The sequence below is a fragment of the Tachypleus tridentatus genome, unplaced genomic scaffold, assembly GCF_004210375.1.
Source record: "Tachypleus tridentatus isolate NWPU-2018 unplaced genomic scaffold, ASM421037v1 Hic_cluster_2, whole genome shotgun sequence".
Taxonomy (NCBI): Eukaryota; Metazoa; Arthropoda; class Merostomata; order Xiphosura; family Limulidae; genus Tachypleus; species Tachypleus tridentatus.
This window is the reverse complement of record NW_027467782.1, coordinates 49,286,062-49,305,800: the sequence shown is the minus strand read 5'-3', so window position 1 is coordinate 49,305,800 and position 19,739 is coordinate 49,286,062. Positions and strand designations below refer to the sequence as shown.

At 32.8% G+C, this 19,739-nt stretch overlaps 2 protein-coding genes across 3 annotated transcripts in view; one reads left to right on the top strand and one right to left on the bottom strand.

The window, feature by feature from the left end:
• The window catches only part of LOC143243255 (small conductance calcium-activated potassium channel protein-like), a 78,597-nt gene extending 63,735 nt beyond the window's left edge, over positions 1 to 14,862 (top strand). Inside the window, exons 6-8 of the mRNA XM_076487103.1 lie at positions 3,041 to 3,168; positions 8,325 to 8,394; positions 12,556 to 14,862. Coding sequence (XP_076343218.1) covers positions 3,041 to 3,168; positions 8,325 to 8,394; positions 12,556 to 12,882 — 525 coding nt within the window. The 3' untranslated portion in view covers positions 12,883 to 14,862. The remainder of the gene's footprint in view (positions 1 to 3,040; positions 3,169 to 8,324; positions 8,395 to 12,555) is intronic.
• Positions 1 to 19,739, bottom strand: part of LOC143242200 (E3 SUMO-protein ligase PIAS1-like) — a 571,445-nt gene that overhangs the window by 462,508 nt on the left and 89,198 nt on the right. The window lies entirely within an intron of this gene.

Sequence of the window (19,739 nt, the reverse complement as noted above, 5' to 3'; positions counted from 1 at the left end):
TATAAATGTTGTGACTGAGAATGATGTGTTAAGTGTTATAAATGTTGTGACTGAGAATGATGTGTTAAGTGTTATAAATGTTGTGACTGAGAATGGTATGTTAAGTGTTATAAATGTTGTGACTGAGAATGATGTGTTAAGTGTTATAAATGTTGTGACTGAGAATGGTGTGTTAAGTGTTATAAATGTTGTGACTGAGAATGATGTGTTAAGTGTTATAAATGTTGTGACTGAGAATGGTATGTTAAGTGTTATAAATGTTGTGACTGAGAATGATGTGTTAAGTGTTATAAATGTTGTGACTGAGAATGATGTGTTAAGTGTTATAAATGTTGACTGAGAATGATGTGTTAAGTGTTATAAATATTGTGACTGAGAAGGGTGTGTTGAGTGTTATAAATGTTGTGACTGAGAATGATGTGTTAAGGGTTATAAATATTGTGACTGAGAATGATGTGTTAAGTGTTATAAATGTTGTGACTGAGAATGATGTGTTAAGTGTTATAAATGTTGTGACTGAGAATGGTGTGTTAAGTGTTATAAATGTTACGACTGAGAAGGGTGTGTTGAGTGTTATAAATGTTGTGACTGAGAATGATGTGTTGAGTGTTATAAATGTTGCGACTGAGAATGATGTGTTAAGTGTTATAAATGTTGTGACTGAGAATGATGTGTTAAGTGTTATAAATGTTGTGACTGAGAATGACGTGTTAAATATTATAAATGTTGTGACTGAGAAGGGTGTGTTGAGTGTTATAAATGTTGTGACTGAGAATGGTGTGTTAAGGGTTATAAATGTTGTGACTGAGAATGGTGTGTTGAGTGTTATAAATATTACGACTGAGAATGGTGTGTTGAGTGTTATAAATATTACGACTGAGAAGGGTGTGTTGAGTGTTATAAATGTTACGACTGAGAAGGGTGTGTTGAGTGTTATAAATATTACGACTGAGAAGGGTGTGATGATTGATATAAGTGTTATGACTGAGAATGGTGTGTTGAGTGTTATAAATGTTGTGATTAGAAATAGTGTTAATTTTTTTACTGTAAGTAAGCTTGACTTCACCATTGACCAGACAGATTGATTCTGAAGTTCAGTTTTTTCTTTGTACTGGAGTTTCTGTCGTTCGTCCATTCGAGTGGTATGTCCACATCTGTTAACATTGAACAGAACCACGTTTGAAGCCACTCGAAAAGATCCAGAAACCTAAACAAGAGTAGCCAAGTTGCTCTATATGCAACCTAATAAAGCTGACTCTGTTTAAAGTCTACTCAGCGTTATAATGTGGTTACGACACCAATGTGTGGGTGAAGATGGATAATAAGTGAGGTCGTAAAACCGCGAGACAGATAAACTGTGCTCTCCTGAACTAAATCCAAAGTTTCCACAAGTTTATCACAGAGGGAGCTGTTTCGAAAGGGTAACAATAGAAGTGGTTCTGTCGAAAGTATATGAGATGTAAATAATTGGTTCTCGTAAAACGAAGAGAAGTGAAAAACGACCTCATTGTTCATATTTCTATCATCATCCTCTGAAGATTGTTAGAAATAGTTGTCAACAATTGTAACTTACTTTCAAAATATTTTTTGGGTCCCATGAAATTATATCACCGAACTTTGGCGATTATTCCAAAACAGAAGAATAGTGGGAAATCGAAACTTGTTAAAGGAAAGAACATTGTGACAGAGTTACATTACAATACCAACTAAAATATAAAGGTAAAAACATTGTGACAGAGTTACATTTCAATACGAACTAAAATATAAAGGTAAGAACATTGTGACAGGGTTACATTACAATACCAACTAAAATATAAAGGTAAGAACATTGTGACAGGGTTACATTACAATACCAACTAAAATATAAAGGTAAGAACATTGTGACAGAGTTACATTACAATACCAACTAAAATATAAAGGTAAAAACATTGTGACAGAGTTACATTTCAATACCAACTAAAATATAAAGGTAAGAACATTGTGACAGTGTTACATTACAATACCAACTAAAATATAAAGGTAAGAACATTGTGACAGAGTTACATTACAATACCAACTAAAATATAAAGGTAAGAACATTGTGACAGGGTTACATTACAATACCAACTAAAATATAAAGGTAAGAACATTGTGACAGAGTTACATTACTATACCAACTAAAATATAAAGGTAAGAACATTGTGACAGGGTTACATTACAATACCAACTAAAATATAAAGGTAAGAACATTGTGACAGGGTTACATTACAATACCAACTAAAATATAAAGGTAAGAACATTGTGACAGAGTTACATTACAATACCAACTAAAATATAAAGTAAAGAACATTGTGACAGTGTTACATTACAATATCAACTAAAATATAAAGGTAAGAACATTGTGACAGAGTTACATTACAATACCAACTAAAATATAAAGGTAAGAACATTGTGACAGAGTTACATTACAATACCAACTAAAATATAAAGTAAAGAACATTGTGACAGTGTTACATTACAATATCAACTAAAATATAAAGGTAAGAACATTGTGACAGAGTTACATTGCAATACCAACTAAAATAAGTGCTTCTCTAGCGTACGTTTAAAGTACCATGCAGTTTATTGTACCGGAAACAAAATAGGTACTTCATAAAGCAAAACGTAAATATTTTATTACCGGAAAGATACTTACGATTTCTCTTCACTCACGCAAAAAAAATCTCTAACTTACGTTCTTTTATTACAAAACAGTGTGTATTAATTGTATGTATTCTGCAATGAACTGTTTTTACCATAAACAGTTTCTGTGCGTAATAAAATTTACCTGAAGCAGTGTCTGCGCTTAATAAAATTTACCTGAAGCAGTGTCTGCGCTTAATAACATTTACCTTAAGCAGTTTCTGTACGTAATAAAATTTGCCTTAAGCAGTTCTGTGCTTAATTAAAATTTACCTTAAGCGGATTAAGTGCTTAATAAATTTTACCTTAAGCGGTTTCTGTGTTTAATAAATCTTACTTTAAGCAGTTTCTGTGTTTAATAAAATTGTCCTTGCCTCAGTTGAAGAATGCGGCAGCGAATGTACTTCGAGAAACATGGTTGATATACAAGAATACAAAGTTGGTGAAACGTGTTAACTCTGCCAAAGTGAGGGCTCATCAGCGGAAGTTTCTAGTAGCCATCTACAGGTATGAAATGTCTCTACAGTGAGAAAACAACATACATCACATATAGTGGTGCCATCTACAGGTATGTAATGTCTCTACAGTGAGAAAACAACATACATCACATATAGTGGTGCCATCTACAGGTATGTAATGTCTCTACAGTGAGAAAACAACATACATCAATATAGTGGTGCCATCTACAGGTATGTAATGTCTCTACAGTGAGAAAACAACGTACATCACATATAGTGGTGCTATCTACAGGTATGTAATGTCTCTACAGTGAGAAAACAACATACATCACATATAGTGGTGCCATCTACAGGTATGCAATGTCTCTACAGTGAGAAAACGAACGTACATCAGTGTTTGTTTTAAATATTTACATAGTATATTTAAAAACCGTGTAACTTTAGACTTGGTTATTTTGGACCTATATTTGTCGTCCAATATAGCATTTTGTGACAATTCACTGTAATTGCAAACAATAAGAGGAAAGTTGTATTAAAGGTATGTGTATCTTTAGCTCACAGTACATTCGTGTATTAAAGGTATGTGTATCTTTCGCTCACAATACATTCGTGTATTAAAGGTATGTGTATCTTTAGCTCACAGTACGTTCGTGTATTAAAGGTATGTGTATTTTTAGCTCATAATACATTCGCGTAAAATCAGAAATAAAATATTCATGAAATAACTATTCCCGTTTAGCTCGGAGCCTTAAATATATCTTGTTTGTTTATTAATTAACATTAAAAATTGAATTTCTATCTACGACATGTGAAATATATTTCTACAGTTGAAATTGAGACAAAACATATCTTGGTTTGTTACGAACACGGATTATTTTACATCTAGACAAGACTTATCTTGGTTTGTTACGAACACGGATTATTTTACATTCAGACAAGACTTATCTTGGTTTGTTACGAACACGAATTATTTTACATGTAGACAAAACTTATCTTGGTTTGTTGCAAACACGAATTATTTTACATCTAGACAAGACTTATCTTGGTTTTTTACGAACACGGATTATTTTACATCCAGACAAGACTTATCTTGGTTTGTTACGAACACGGATTATTTTACATCCAAACAAAACTTATCTTGGTTTGTTTCGAACACGGATTATTTTACATCCAGACAAAACTTATCTTGGTTTGTTACGAACACGGATTATTTTACATCCAGACAAAACTTATCTTGGTTTGTTTCGAACACGGATTATTTTACATCTAGACAAAACTTATCTTGGTTTGTTACGAACACGGATTATTTTACATCTAGACAAAACTTATCTTGGTTTGTTACGAACACGGATTATTTTACATCCAGACAAGACTTATCTTGGTTTGTTACGAACACGGATTATTTTACATCCAGACAAGACTTATCTTGGTTTGTTACGAACACGGATTATTTTACATCCAGACAAAACTTATCTTGGTTTGTTACGAACACGGATTATTTTACATCCAGACAAAACTTATCTTGGTTTGTTTCGAACACGGATTATTTTACATCTAGACAAGACTTATCTTGGTTTGTTACGAACACGGATTATTTTACATCCAGACAAGATTTATCTTGGTTTGTCAGGAACACGGATTATTTTACATGTAGACAAAACTTATCTTGGTTTGTTACGAACACGGATTATTTTACATGTAGACAAAACTTATCTTGGTTTGTTACGAACACGGATTATTTTACATCTAGACAAGACTTTCTTGGTTTGTTACGAACACGGATTATTTTACATCCAGGCAAAACTTATCTTGGTTTGTTACGAACACGGATTATTTTACATCCAGACAAAACTTATCTTGGTTTGTTTCGAACACGGATTATTTTACATCCAGGCAAAACTTATCTTGGTTTGTTACGAACACGGATTATTTTACATCCAGACAAAACTTATCTTGGTTTGTTTCGAACACGGATTATTTTACATCCAGACAAAACTTATCTTGGTTTGTTTCGAACACGGATTATTTTACATCCAGACAAAACTTATCTTGGTTTGTTTCGAACACGGATTATTTTACATCCAGAAAAGACTTATCTTGGTTTGTTACGAACACGGATTATTTTACATGTAGACAAAACTTATCTTGGTTTGTTACGAACACGGATTATTTTACATGTAGACAAAACTTATCTTGGTTTGTGACGAACACGGATTATTTTACATGTAGACAAAACTTATCTTGGTTTGTTACGAACACGGATTATTTTACATCTAGACAAGACTTATCTTGGTTTGTTACGAACACGGATTATTTTACATCCAGACAAGACTTATCTTGGTTTGTTACGAACACGGATTCTTTTACATGTAGACAAAACTTATCTTGGTTTGTTACGAACACGGATTATTTTACATGTAGACAAAACTTATCTTGGTTTGTTACGAACACGGATTATTTTAAATGTAGACAAAACTTATCTTGGTTTGTTACGAAAACGGATTATTTTACATCTAGACAAGACTTATCTTGGTTTGTTACGAACACGGATTATTTTACATCCAGGCAAAACTTATCTTGGTTTGTTACGAACACGGATTATTTTACATCCAGGCAAAACTTATCTTGGTTTGTTACGAACACGGATTATTTTACATCCAGACAAAACTTATCTTGGTTTGTTTCGAACACGGATTATTTTACATCCAGACAAAACTTATCTTGGTTTGTTACGAACACGGATTATTTTACATCCAGACAAAACTTATCTTGGTTTGTTTCGAACACGGATTATTTTACATCTAGACAAGACTTATCTTGGTTTGTTACGAACACGGATTATTTTACATCCAGACAAAACTTATCTTGGTTTGTTACGAACACGGATTATTTTACATCCAGACAAGACTTATCTTGGTTTGTTACGAACACGGATTATTTTACATCCAGACAAAACTTATCTTGGTTTGTTACGAACACGGATTATTTTACATCTAGACAAAACTTATCTTGGTTTGTTACGAACACGGATTATTTTACATCCAGACAAAACTTATCTTGGTTTGTTACGAACACGGACTATTTTACATCTAGACAAGACTTATCTTGGTTTGTTACGAACACGGATTATTTTACATTCAGACAAGACTTATCTTGGTTTGTTACGAATACGAATTATTTTACATGTAGACAAAACTTATCTTGGTTTGTTACAAACACGAATTATTTTACATCTAGACAAGACTTATCTTGGTTTTTTACGAACACGGATTATTTTACATCCAGACAAGACTTATCTTGGTTTGTTACGAACAAGGATTATTTTACATCCAAACAAAACTTATCTTGGTTTGTTTCGAACACGGATTATTTTACATCCAGACAAAACTTATCTTGGTTTGTTACGAACACGGATTATTTTACATCCAGACAAGACTTATCTTGGTTTGTTACGAACACGGATTATTTTACATCCAGACAAGACTTATCTTGGTTTGTTACGAACACGGATTATTTTACATCCAGACAAGACTTATCTTGGTTTGTTACGAACACGGATTATTTTACATCTAGACAAGACTTATCTTGGTTTGTTTTGAACACGGATTATTTTACATCTAGACAAGACTTATCTTGGTTTGTTATGAACACGGATTATTTTACATCTAGACAAGACTTATCTTGGTTTGTTACGAAGTTACGAACACGGATTATTTTACATCCAGACAAAACTTGATGTAAATTGTCTAAAATATTATTCACACTGACTAAAAGTAGAACAGAATATTTTTGCCCACAAATAAATGCTAAAGACGTAACGTGAAGCAAGTTCAACGCAGTTACTTTAGCCTAACGTAGCATACGTTAATGATACTACAGCTTTCAATGAGGTTTATTTATGGAAAGCACGTAACCATAAGCATAGCTATGAGAGAAAAGTGTGTTTGTACAAAGAGATAATCACCTGTAAGAAGTCTAATGAAACTTGGTTCACGTTTTACAGAAAACAGTGATATATGATTGTGACGTTTTAGGCCTAACGAACTTCATTATCTATGAAACCAAAGCACCATGGATAATTAGGAAGGGTCACAATTTAATACGTTTATACTAGAACTAACGGCCACATGGGGAGGGCGCTTGAGTCGTAATCTGAAGTTATGGGGGCGTTATTATATTACGGTCAATCTCATTATTTATTGGTAAAAGAGTAATCAAAGAGTTGGCGGTGGGTGGTGATGACTAGCTGCCTTCCCTCTAGTCTTACACTGCTAAATTAGGGATGGATAGTACAGATAGCGGCCCGGCATAACCAGGTGGTTTAAGGCATTCGACTCGTAATCCGAGGGTCGCGGGTTCGAATCCCCGTCGCACCAGACTTGCTCTCCCTTTCAGCCGTGGAGGCGTTATAATGTGACAGTCATTCCCACCATTCGTTGGTAAAAGAGTAGCCCAAAAGTTGGCGGTGGGTGACGATGACTAGCTCCCTTCCCTCTAGTCTTACACTGTAAAATTAGGGACGGCTAGCGCAAATAGCCCTCGTGTAGCTTTGCGCGAAATTAAAAAACAAACAAACTAAATCTGAGAAATTCGTGTGACGTCTTCGACATAATACACAAAATATTCCAAAGACTTGGAACAGAAAGTTAGGATAAAATGAATGAACTTTAAGTTTAGATAGATCTATGTAGCTAAAGTCACGGATGGTGACAGTTAGAAAACCTTTAACGTTTAATAGTCCAAAGTGAAACTATTTTATAAATATCTTTTTTTTACTGCTTATTTAGTTCAGTTTTCATGAAACACTAAAAAGTTGGTTTTTTTTTCGAATATCGAATTAGTTATAGAATATTTAACCTGTTCAGTGCCGTAGACGAAATAACTCGTCCAATCCGATCGGTAACACAGTGCCACGGACGAGTTAATACGTTATCAATAATACCTAACTTCAATGCCAGATGTCAGCACCGTACATGCATTTGACCTACTTACAAATTGTTTCACTTTCGATCCAAAATGACGTCACTAAAAAAGTTACAAAATGAAAAAGCTTTAGAGTTGTATTGTAGCAGCTGAAATACTTGGCAGTCAACAGGTTATTTGTGAGCTCTGATAAAATATGAATAAAAATCTATGTTCAACGAAGTATTTCGTTCGTAATGCTCAACTGATTATTTGGGTTTCTCATAATTATATTTGTTTCAGGCTTAGAAAAGTAAAAATGGATCAACGAAAACTAATGGACAGCGCTAGTACAATTACCGATATGGCGAAGGTAAAAAATATTGTTTTTATTCTGTTATGATAATTCATTAAATTCTAATTAAACAGATTCATTATAATTGTACAGCACAAAGATTTGTTTAATAAAATTAGAAACTTTACATTTTCTATCATTTAATTTTGAATACGTAGATTTTCATTCCTATTTGCGTTTTGTCTGAACAATAACACATGTAACACAATGTTTATTATAACACTTTGTAACACAATGTTTATTATAACACTATGTAACACAATGTTTATTATAACACTATGTAACACAATGTTTATTATAACACATGTAATGCAATGTTTATTATAACACTATGTAAAGACAATGTTTATTATAACACATGTAACACAATGTTTATTATTACACTATGTAACACAATGTTTATTATAACACTATGTAAACAAAATGTTAATTAAACACTATGTAACACAATGTTTATTATAAAACATGTAATAAAATGTTTATTATAACACTATGTAACAATGTTTATTATAACACTATGTAACACAATGTTTATTATAACACTATGTAACACAATGTTTATTATAACACATGTAATGCAATGTTTATTATAACACTATGTAAAGACAATGTTTATTATAACACATGTAACACAATGTTTATTATTACACTATGTAACACAATGTTTATTATAACACATGTAATGCAATGTTTATTATAACACATGTAACACAATGTTTATTATTACACTATGTAACACAATGTTTATTATAACACTATGTAAACAAAATGTTAATTAAAACACTATGTAACACAATGTTTATTATAAAACATGTAATAAAATGTTTATTATAACACTATGTAACAATGTTTATTATAACACTATGTAACACAATGTTTATTATAACACTATGTAACACAATGTTTATTATAACACTATGTAACACAATGTTTATTATAACACATGTAATACAATGATTATTATAACACTATGTAAAGACAATGTTTATTATAACACATGTAACACAATGTTTATTATAACACTATGTAACACAATGTTTATTATAAAACATGTAATAAAATGTTTATTATAACACTATGTAACACAATGTTTATTATAACACTATGTAACACAATGTTTATTATAACACTATGTAAACAAAATGTTAATTAAACACTATGTAACACAATGTTTATTATAACACATGTAATAAAATGTTTATTATAACACTATGTAACAATGTTTATTATAACACTATGTAACACAATGTTTACCACTTCTTGTTCCTGTACAGAAAGTGTTATTACTTATTCCTAAAGTAAATGGAAAAGACCTACTTTTTTCTCTTCAAACTTTGCTTTTGTGACCTGGGAGTGTATAACAAAAACATGATGGAAGACTATATTTGTGGGCTGATACGTGAAAGTGATTTACATTACAGTCACAAATCTCGAAAAACTACTCACTTCTAAACATGTTTGTATAACTTTAGTATAAATACATGTAAATCTTGATTCATACGTTGTTTTTTCAGACCTTATGTAAATGTACAAATTTGCCCGTTTTTACAAAGAAAATAGATTAATTTCTAAATTTCATTATCCAGGTCACAAAAGCAAAGTTTGAAGGGAATAATGGCCATTTTCTATATTTTTACAACATAAGTAATTAAACACACACTATCCAGGAACAAAATTTGTGTTACATAATGTTATCAACAGACTAAATAGTGTATTTCATCACTATTGTGGCTGAGGTGTAAACAGTTGTTACTAATGCAAGTTAAATTTGTAAAATAAGTCACAGTTTATATATGTAAGACCGAAAACTAATTTCTTAATAAATTCTAAATAACGACAAACAAAATAAGTTTAAAATGTTTAATAAATATGGGTTTAAAATGAGGTGTGTTTCTAAATGTATAAATTGAAAATTATTACTCTAATTACATATCATATGTCACATCTTTAATCGTCAGTATAGTTATTAAAAGACAAAATTCAGCTGAAATGTCTTTCAAAGACGTCTTGAGGGTTGTCGATTTTCCTCGTCGCTCATTGGACGAAAATAATGAAATTTTCTATCTTTTTTTTTTTTTTAGCGAAAGGTATTGGTTTCGGTTATATATCGTAAAAGAATGTGATTTGCTGTTTCAAACTGGCTGGAAAAGATGCTCCTGGTGTCGAGGTTAAATTAAAAGTTAACTTTATTAGGAACATCGTATTTTGTTCCCATTTCTCGTGTTGAGCACGAGATACATTGGTATTTAATGGAAGTTATTAATGCTGTTATATCCTGAAAAATAAATGACGTATCTATAGAGTTGTGTAGTTTCTTCTTTTCACACCCAGGGAGTATCGCTGTTTCATTTTAACTTTCTGACGTCGTGTGACGTCATATTATTACGTCATATTTCAAGTTCTTAGTGTTAATAATAAATTACTTGAAAGTAATGTTCAAGAAACTTGGTGTTAACTGTTTTCATCCAAGTGTGTTAAGGCGTTCGACTCGTAATCTGAGGGTTGCGGGTTTGAATCCCGGTCGCAACAAACATGCTCGCTCTATCAGTCGTAGGAGCATTATAATGTGACAGTCAGTCCCTCTATTCATTGGTAAAAGAGTAGCCCAAAGAGTTGGCGGTGGGTGGTGACGATTAGCTGCCTTCCCTCTAGTCTTACACTGATAAATTAGGGACAGCTAGAGCAGATAGCTCTCGTGTAGCTTTGCGCGAATTTCAAAATAGACAAAACAAACATTCTTGTCTTGGTATCGATATTAAGTTCTAATTGAAGATAATGTTACAGAACACAATCCTTGAAATTTTGGGTTCGTGATCTAGACACGCTAACTATTCGACCAAAAACGAGTATAATATTCTAGTTTTTGACCGAATATCATACTAGCTAGACAATTTAAGCTATATTGTTTAATTATTATTCAACAGTTTGTTCAGTGTGGTGAGTTATTCTGACAATTTAATTATATCACAATTTTGTTGTATCTGTAAGCCGTATACACTAGGCTTATTTAAGTAATTAAAAAACTTCAATGTGTTAAAAACTAAACTTCGGTCCACAATGCCTGCGTTTCAAATAATCATGGTTGTATTTTCAGTGTTCTTGAGATTTATAATTGGTGTAGCTATATATTTCTTACAATAAACCGTGGACTTTCTTATAACTTAATTTGCACGTTCCTTCTAAGAAGTGTTCATTACAACTTTAAATTGTCGTGACTTTAAACTAAATATTCCATTTTTTATTGTACAGTCGAAAGATATTTATTTCTAATTTAGCGATTCGTTTAAAAGACGGTAATTGTCAGATCTAAAACTAGTTTTCTTACCTAAAGGTCGTGGAGGACGAGTAGAAATATCTAGAAAACTATAATCAAGTTTCCATGTTAAATGGAACTTCCATACGCACCATCTTTCGGTTCATGGCACCGACGTAGTTTTAAAAAATGAGTCCTATTTTTTAACGAACCAGAATCTCATTTTGAGCCTAAACTCTATACTTGTAGAACTTATATTAGACGAATTTATTTCTGCCTCGAGAACTTCTAGGTGAAATTCTGGTATTTACTCTGAGATACACGACCAACTATGTAGAGGTAATTCAATACCCTTTATAATTCATTATGTGGAGGTAATTCAATACCCTTTATAATTCATTATATGGAGGTAATTCAATACCCTTTATAATTTATTATGTGGGGTAATTCAATACCCTTTATAATTCATTATGTGGAGGTAATTCGATACCCTTTATAATTCATTATGTGGAGGTAATTCAATACCCTTTATAATTCATTATGTGGAGGTAATTCAATACCCTTTATAATTCATTCCTTTTTTAATTCACAAAATATCTTGTTCCTTTTTATTTATTAATATTTTATAATTTCAACAATTCTCTCGAGCTTCATAAGAAAGTACACTTAGATGCTTCAGTAGTGTCTGAAAAACAAATATTTAATTGTAGAAGAAAACCTGACGTTATAAGTAAATAATTCTAATTTTCCTTGAAAAGATTTCTTTTCAAACCCAATTCTTTTCACTATCATAATCGTACTTACGTCAATTCACTTCAACGCCCTCTGCCGTGAGTTTATTAGCATGATTTACGGCACTGGTAATTAGTGAGAATTGTGACTTTTCAAACTGTATTTTATAGCGCCCTCTTGTGTTCTCTTCCCAGACACAGAACACTGTGTACGAAATTGTTTCCGACATGAACCAACGGCAGGAGACGCTGGAGGAACGAGTGGCCTCACTTGAGGAGCGTCTTGGGATCATTCAAGAGCAGATCCAGTCTCTTCCAGAAACTCTCTCCCTCAGTCTGGCCCAACATCTGGGACAAAAACATGTTCCCGCCGACCATCGTCAAACCCACCTTCATCCGGACGATGCTGCCTCGCTTGGGGTCCGCCCCAACTGGTCTTCAATGAACTTACCTCCGGGTCAAAAGAGTACTGGAGGATTACATCCCCCTCTGATACCCCGAGCGGGTTCCACAGAAAACTGAATGTATCTGCTACTCGTTAGCGGCAATATTAGTTTGGAATATGTCTCGTTTGCACAAGTTCATGTGAATGTACATACATTGATTGACTTAGACGACTGGAATGTCCAGTTTTGTGTGTCATTCGTGATGTTGATTTGTTCCCGAATCTAGTCGATTACTTTCTCCGACTGTAAATTTCACTGTAAGGTCGGACCGTCCATGTACGAAAGGATTCCACACTCGCGCGATGTGGCAGTAAAACAAAATAAGTGGTGTACGTTCTTAACTAAAATAGTTCCACAGAGGTTCAGGTCACGTGACGTTTCACGAGAAAACTTAATTGGTTCGACGAAAAATCCGTGAAAGGAATAAGAGTAACAGTTAGTTTGTTACCCATAATCCTTCGTATCCTATGCTGAGAACTCCACTTCTGGGGCGGAGTCACTTAAAACCGACAAGTCCAAGGAATCTACCAGAGATTTATCTGTTTAGACCAAATGAATATTTTTGCAGTGAGGCTCTCAAAAGGTTTGGTTTAACAAAACTTTACAAGATAATTAGAACTTATTGGAAAGAATTACTTTATTGGGTTTACTTAAAACTATTAATTTAACAGCGGAAGAACTTTTGTGAATACTTACAGAAATGTCAAGTAGCCTATAAAGTCGTTCAGAAGAAGTGTAGCAAAATCAGATGGTCGTTGTCACAACAACTAACAGGTTTAGTATTAATTCTTACAAGAGATCTTTGCCAAATTATTTCAGCTTTAACTTACTATGAAAACAAAAATTTGTATTTAGCTGTTCGGGACCTCGTGTACGACAGGTTGCCATCTCAGGGAAGTCAAGTTTCATAACGTACCTGAATATTGTCAAAGAAACGTAATATGCCAAGTTATTCTCAAGAAACAAGGTGACTTCATATAAGTAGATTTACAAGATGGATACGTTATATACAACAAATCTCTCGTGGTAGGTTCAATGTCTGGTTTAATGTGTCTTTTAGTTCGTATCTTGTTTCGGGCCAAGTTCATGAGACCAGAGTGAAGAATCCTCTAATTTTACTTCTAATTAATTGGAATTAAAATCAGTTGACAACAGGTGGAGAAATCGATAAATTGTGTCTTGTTCCTCTCTCTACTCGTAGAGTTTCATTGGTGTTTTTAAAACAAATGAACAATCACATTTGTGAATCTCTCTTCACTGAATACATAATTAATATACTGTTTCACTTGCTCTCTTCATCTTATCCTATTGTGTCAGCGGTAATTCTGAAAACACTGGGTTTCAAACCCGTGGTGGGTATGGCACAAATAGTCCCCATTGTGTATCATTGTGCGTAAAAACAAATATACAAAGTTTTTAACTTATTGTTGAGCTGATAGTAAAACAATCCGAAGAGCGAAGATCACATTTGAAAACAAACACGAAGCTGCGAAACCCGTACGCCCTCACAAGTAGGTTCTTTTTAGCCCTCAGTAAGGCAAACATAAGTGTAAACAGCCCATCGATTTTATGTTATAAGTTCTGAACGTTTATTTAAAGTTCTGTGATGAAACTGGTTTCCAGCGATGTTGGTTGGTTGGTTTAGTGTTTTGTGGCTCTCTGTGCCTCAGCGATGAACCACCGAAACAGTTTGAAGTTAAGCACAAAGTTACCCAATGTGCCGCTGTGCCACTGATGGCACCACGAGAACATTGAAAAAAAAAATGTTTTGGGTGTTCCTTACATTCAAGTTATTTTGTTGTCGATACAAGGAGAGCTTAAAATAATTATTAAAAATCATTAATTATTGGTTTCTGTCCAAGAACCACCATGATGAACAAATAAATAATTCTAAAACGAACTTTACACTTTATAACATCTATAATAACAATGTCAATAAGTAGACGTAAATATCACGCAGTTAAGAATGTATACAGGCATAGACGTTAATATCACTGTACATTTAATACAAAGTTCACCATTCATGTGCCATTAAAATTCTATTCTATACATGCAACAGTTATCGTGTGTTTTTATTGTTTTTTCTATGTTTATAAATGTACAACTTTATTACTCTCAATTGTTAAACAAACCAAAACACAATCTGTTTTAAAAGATGTCGGGCTAAAAGAAATAATCAGCTCATGGGATGGAATGTCTCATCATGACATATCAAGTTAACTGTTAAGTATCTAGGATCACATGTATCATCATGAGGTGTGGAATTAAATTAACTGTTAAGTATCTGGGATAACATGTCTCATTATGAGGTGTGGAATTAAATTAACTGTTAAGTATCTAGGATGAGATGTCTCATTATGAGGTGTGGAATTAAATAAACTGTTAAGTATCTAGGATGACATGTCTCATCTTGAGGTGAGGTATTAAATTAACTGTTAAGTATCTAGGATGACATGTCTCATCATGAAGTATGGAACTAAATTAACTATTAAGTAGCTAGGATGAGATGTCTCATTATGAGGTGTGGAATTAAATTAACTGTTAAGAATCTAGGATGACATGTCTCATTATCAGGTGTGGAATTAAATTAATTCTTAAGTATCTAGGATGACATATCTCATCATGAGATATGGAATTAAATTAACTTAAGTATCTAGGATGACATGTCTCATCATGAGATGTGGAATTAAATTAACTGTTAAGTATCTAGGATGACATGTCTCATCTTGAGGTGTGGAATTAAATTCACTGTTAAGTATCTAGGATGACATGTCTCATCATGAGGTGTGGAATTAAATTAACTGTTAAGTATCTCAGATGACATGTCTCATCATGAAGTGTGGAATTATATTAACTGTTAAGTATGTAGGATGACATGTCTCATGATGAGCTGTGGAATTAAATTAACTGTTAAGTATCTTGGATGACATGTGTCATCATGAGGTGTGGAATTAAATTAACTGTTAAATATCTAGGATAACATGTCTTATCATGAGGTGAGGAATTAAATTAACTGTTAAGTATCTAGGATGGCATGTCTTATCATGAGGTGAGGAATTAAATTAACTGTTAAGTATCTAGGATAACATGTCTTATCATAATGTGTGGAATTAAATTAACTGTTAAGTATTTAGGATGACATGTCTCATCATGAGCTGTGGAATTAAATTAACTGTTAAGTATCTAGGATGACATGTCTCATCATGAAGTGTGGAATTAAATTAACTGTTAAGTATCTAGGATGTCGTGTCTTATCATGAGGTGAGGAATTAAATTAACTGTTGAGTATCTAGGATGACATGTCTCATCTTAAGGTGAGGAATTAAATAGACTGTTAAGTATCTAGGATGACATGTCTCATTATGAGGTGTGGAATTAAATTAACTGTTAAGTATCTAGGATGACATGTCTCATCATGAGGTGTGGCATTAAACTAACTTTAAGTATTTAGGGTGACATGTCTTATCATGAGGTGTGGAATTAAATTAACTGTTAAGTATCTAGGATGACATGTCTTATCATGAGGTGAGGAATTAAATTAACTGTTAAGTATGTAGGATGGCATGTCTTATCATAATGTGTGGAATTAAATTAACTGTTAAGTATCTGGGATGACATGTCTCATCATGAGGTGTGGAATTAAATTAACTGTTAAGTATCTAGGATGACATGTCTCATCATCAAGTGTGTAATTAAATTAACTGTTAAGTATCTAGGATGACATGTCTCATCATGAAGTGTGGAATTAAATTAACTGTTAAGTATCTAGGATGACATGTCTCATCATGAGGTGTGGAATTAAAGAAACTGTTAAGTATCTCAGATGACATGTCTCATCATGAAGTGTGGAATTAAATTAACTGTTAAGTATCTAGGATGACATGTCTCATTATGAGTTGTTGAATTAAATTAACTGTTATGTATCTAGGATGACATGTCTCATCATGAGGTGTGGAATTAAATTATCTGATAAGTATCTAGGATGACATGTGTCATCTTAAGGTAAGAAATTAAATTAACTGTTAAGTATCTAGGATGACATGTCTCATCATGAAGTGTGGAATTAAATTAACTGTTAAGTATCTAGAATGGCATGTCTCATCATGAGGTGTGGAATTAAATTAACTGTTAAGTATCTAGGATGACATGTCTCATCTTGAGGTGAGGAATTAAATTAACTGTTAAGTATCTAGGATGACATGTTTCATCATGAAGTATGGAACTAAATTAACTATTAAGTCTTTAGGATGACATGTCTCATTATGAGGTGTGGAATTAAATTAACTGTTAAGTATCTAGGATGACATCTCATCATGAGGTGTGGAATTAAATTAACTGTTAAGTATCTAGGATGACATGTCTCCTCTTGAGGTGAGGAATTAAATTGACTGTTAAGTATCTAGGATGAGGTGTGGCATTAAATTAACTATTAAGTCTTTAGGATGACATGTCTCATTATGAGGTGTGGAATTAAATTAACTGTTAAGTATCTAGGATGACATGTCTCATCATGAAGTGTGGAATTAAATTAACTGTTAAGTATCTAGGATGACATGTCTTATGGTGAGGTGTGGAATTAAATTAACTGTTAAGTATCTAGGATGACATGTCTTATGGTGAGGTGTGGAATTAAATTAACTGTTAAGTATCTAGGATGACATGTCTCATTATGAGTTGTTGAATTAAATTAACTGTTATGTATCTAGGATGACATGTCTCATCATGAGGTGTGGAATTAAATTATCTGATAAGTATCTAGGATGACATGTGTCATCTTAAGGTAAGAAATTAAATTAACTGTTAAGTATCTAGGATGACATGTCTCATCATGAAGTGTGGAATTAAATTAACTGTTAAGTATCTAGGATGACATGTCTCATCATGAAGTGTAGAATTAAATTAACTGTTAAGTATCTAGGATGACATGTCTCATCTTGAGGTGAGGAATTAAATTAACTGTTAAGTATCTAGGATGACATGTTTCATCATGAAGTATGGAACTAAATTAACTATTAAGTCTTTAGGATGACATGTCTCATTATGAGGTGTGGAATTAAATTAACTGTTAAGTATCTAGGATGACATCTCATCATGAGGTGTGGAATTAAATTAACTGTTAAGTATCTAGGATGACATGTCTCCTCTTGAGGTGAGGAATTAAATTGACTGTTAAGTATCCAGGATGACATGTCTCATCATCAGGTGTGGCATTAAATTAACTTTAAGTATCTAGGATGACATGTCTCATCATGAGGTGTGGGATTAAATTAACTGTTAAGTATCTAGGATGGCATGTCTCATCATGAAGTGCGGAATTAAATTAACTGTTAAGTATCTAGGATGACATGTCTCATTATGAAGTGTGGAATTAAATTAACTGTTAAGTATCTAGGATGACATGTCTCCTCTTGAGGTGAGGAATTAAATTAACTGTTAAGTATCTAGGATGACATGTGTCATCATAAAGTGTGGAATTAAATTAACTGTTAAGTATCTAGTATGACATGTCTCATCATGAGGTGTGGAATTAAATTAACTGTTAGGTATCTAGGATGACATGTCTCCTCTTGAGGTGAGGAATTAAATTAACTGTTAAGTATCTAGGATGACATGTCTCATTATGAGGTCTGGAATTAAATTAACTGTTAAGTATCTAGGATGACATGTCTCCTCTTGAGGTGAGGAATTAAATTGACTGTTAAGTATCTAGGATGACATGTCTCATCATGATAGTGGGATTAAATTAATTGTTATGTATCTAGGATGACATATCTCATTATGAGGTGTGGAATTAAATTAACAGTTAAGTATCTAGGATGACATGTCTCATCATGAGGTGTGGGATTAAATTAACTGTTATGTATCTAGGATGACATGTCTCATTATGAGGTGTGGAATTAAATTAACATTTAAGTATCTAGGATGACATGTCTCATTATGAGGTGTGGAATTAAATTAACTGTTAAGTATCTGGGATGACATATCTCATTATGAGGTATGGAATTAAATTAACTGTTAAGTAACTAGGATGACGTCTTATCATGAGGTGTGGAATTAAATTAACTGTTAAGTATCTAGGATGACATGTCTCATTATGAGGTCTGGAATTAAATTAACTGTTATGTATCTTGGATGACATGTCTCATCATGATAGTGGGATTAAATTAATTGTTATGTATCTAGGATGACATGTCTCATTATGAGGTGTGGAATTAAATTAACAGTTAAGTATCTAGAATGACATGTTTTATCATGAGGTGTGGAATTAAATTAACTGTTAAGTATCTAGGATGATATGTCTCATCATGAGATGTGGAATTAAATGAACTGTTAAGTATCTAGGATGACATGTCTCATAATGAGGTGAGGAATTAAATTAACTTAAGTATCTAGGATGACATGTCTCATCATGAGGTGAGGAATTAAATTAACTGTTAAGTATCTAGGATGACATGTCTCATCATGAGGTGTGGAATTAAATTAACTGTTAAGTATCTAGGATGACATTTCTCATCATGAGGTGTGGAATTAAATTAACTGTTAAGTATCTTGGATGACATGTCTTATCATGAGGTAAGGAATTAAATTAACTGTTAAGTATCTAGGATGACATGTCTCATCATGAGGTGTGGCATTAAATTAACTTTATGTATCTAGGATGACATGTCTCATCATGAGGTGTGGGAATAAATTAACTGTTAAGTATCTAGGATGGCATGTCTCATCATGAAGTGTGGAATTAAATTAACTGTTAAGTATCTAGGATGACATGTCTCATTATGAAGTATGGAATTAAATTAACAGTTAAGTATTTAGGATGATATGTCTTATCATGAAGTGTGGAATTAAATTAAGTGTTAAGTATTTAGGATGGCATGTCTCATCATGAGGTGTGGAATTAAATTAACTTTTAAGTATCTAGGATGACATGTC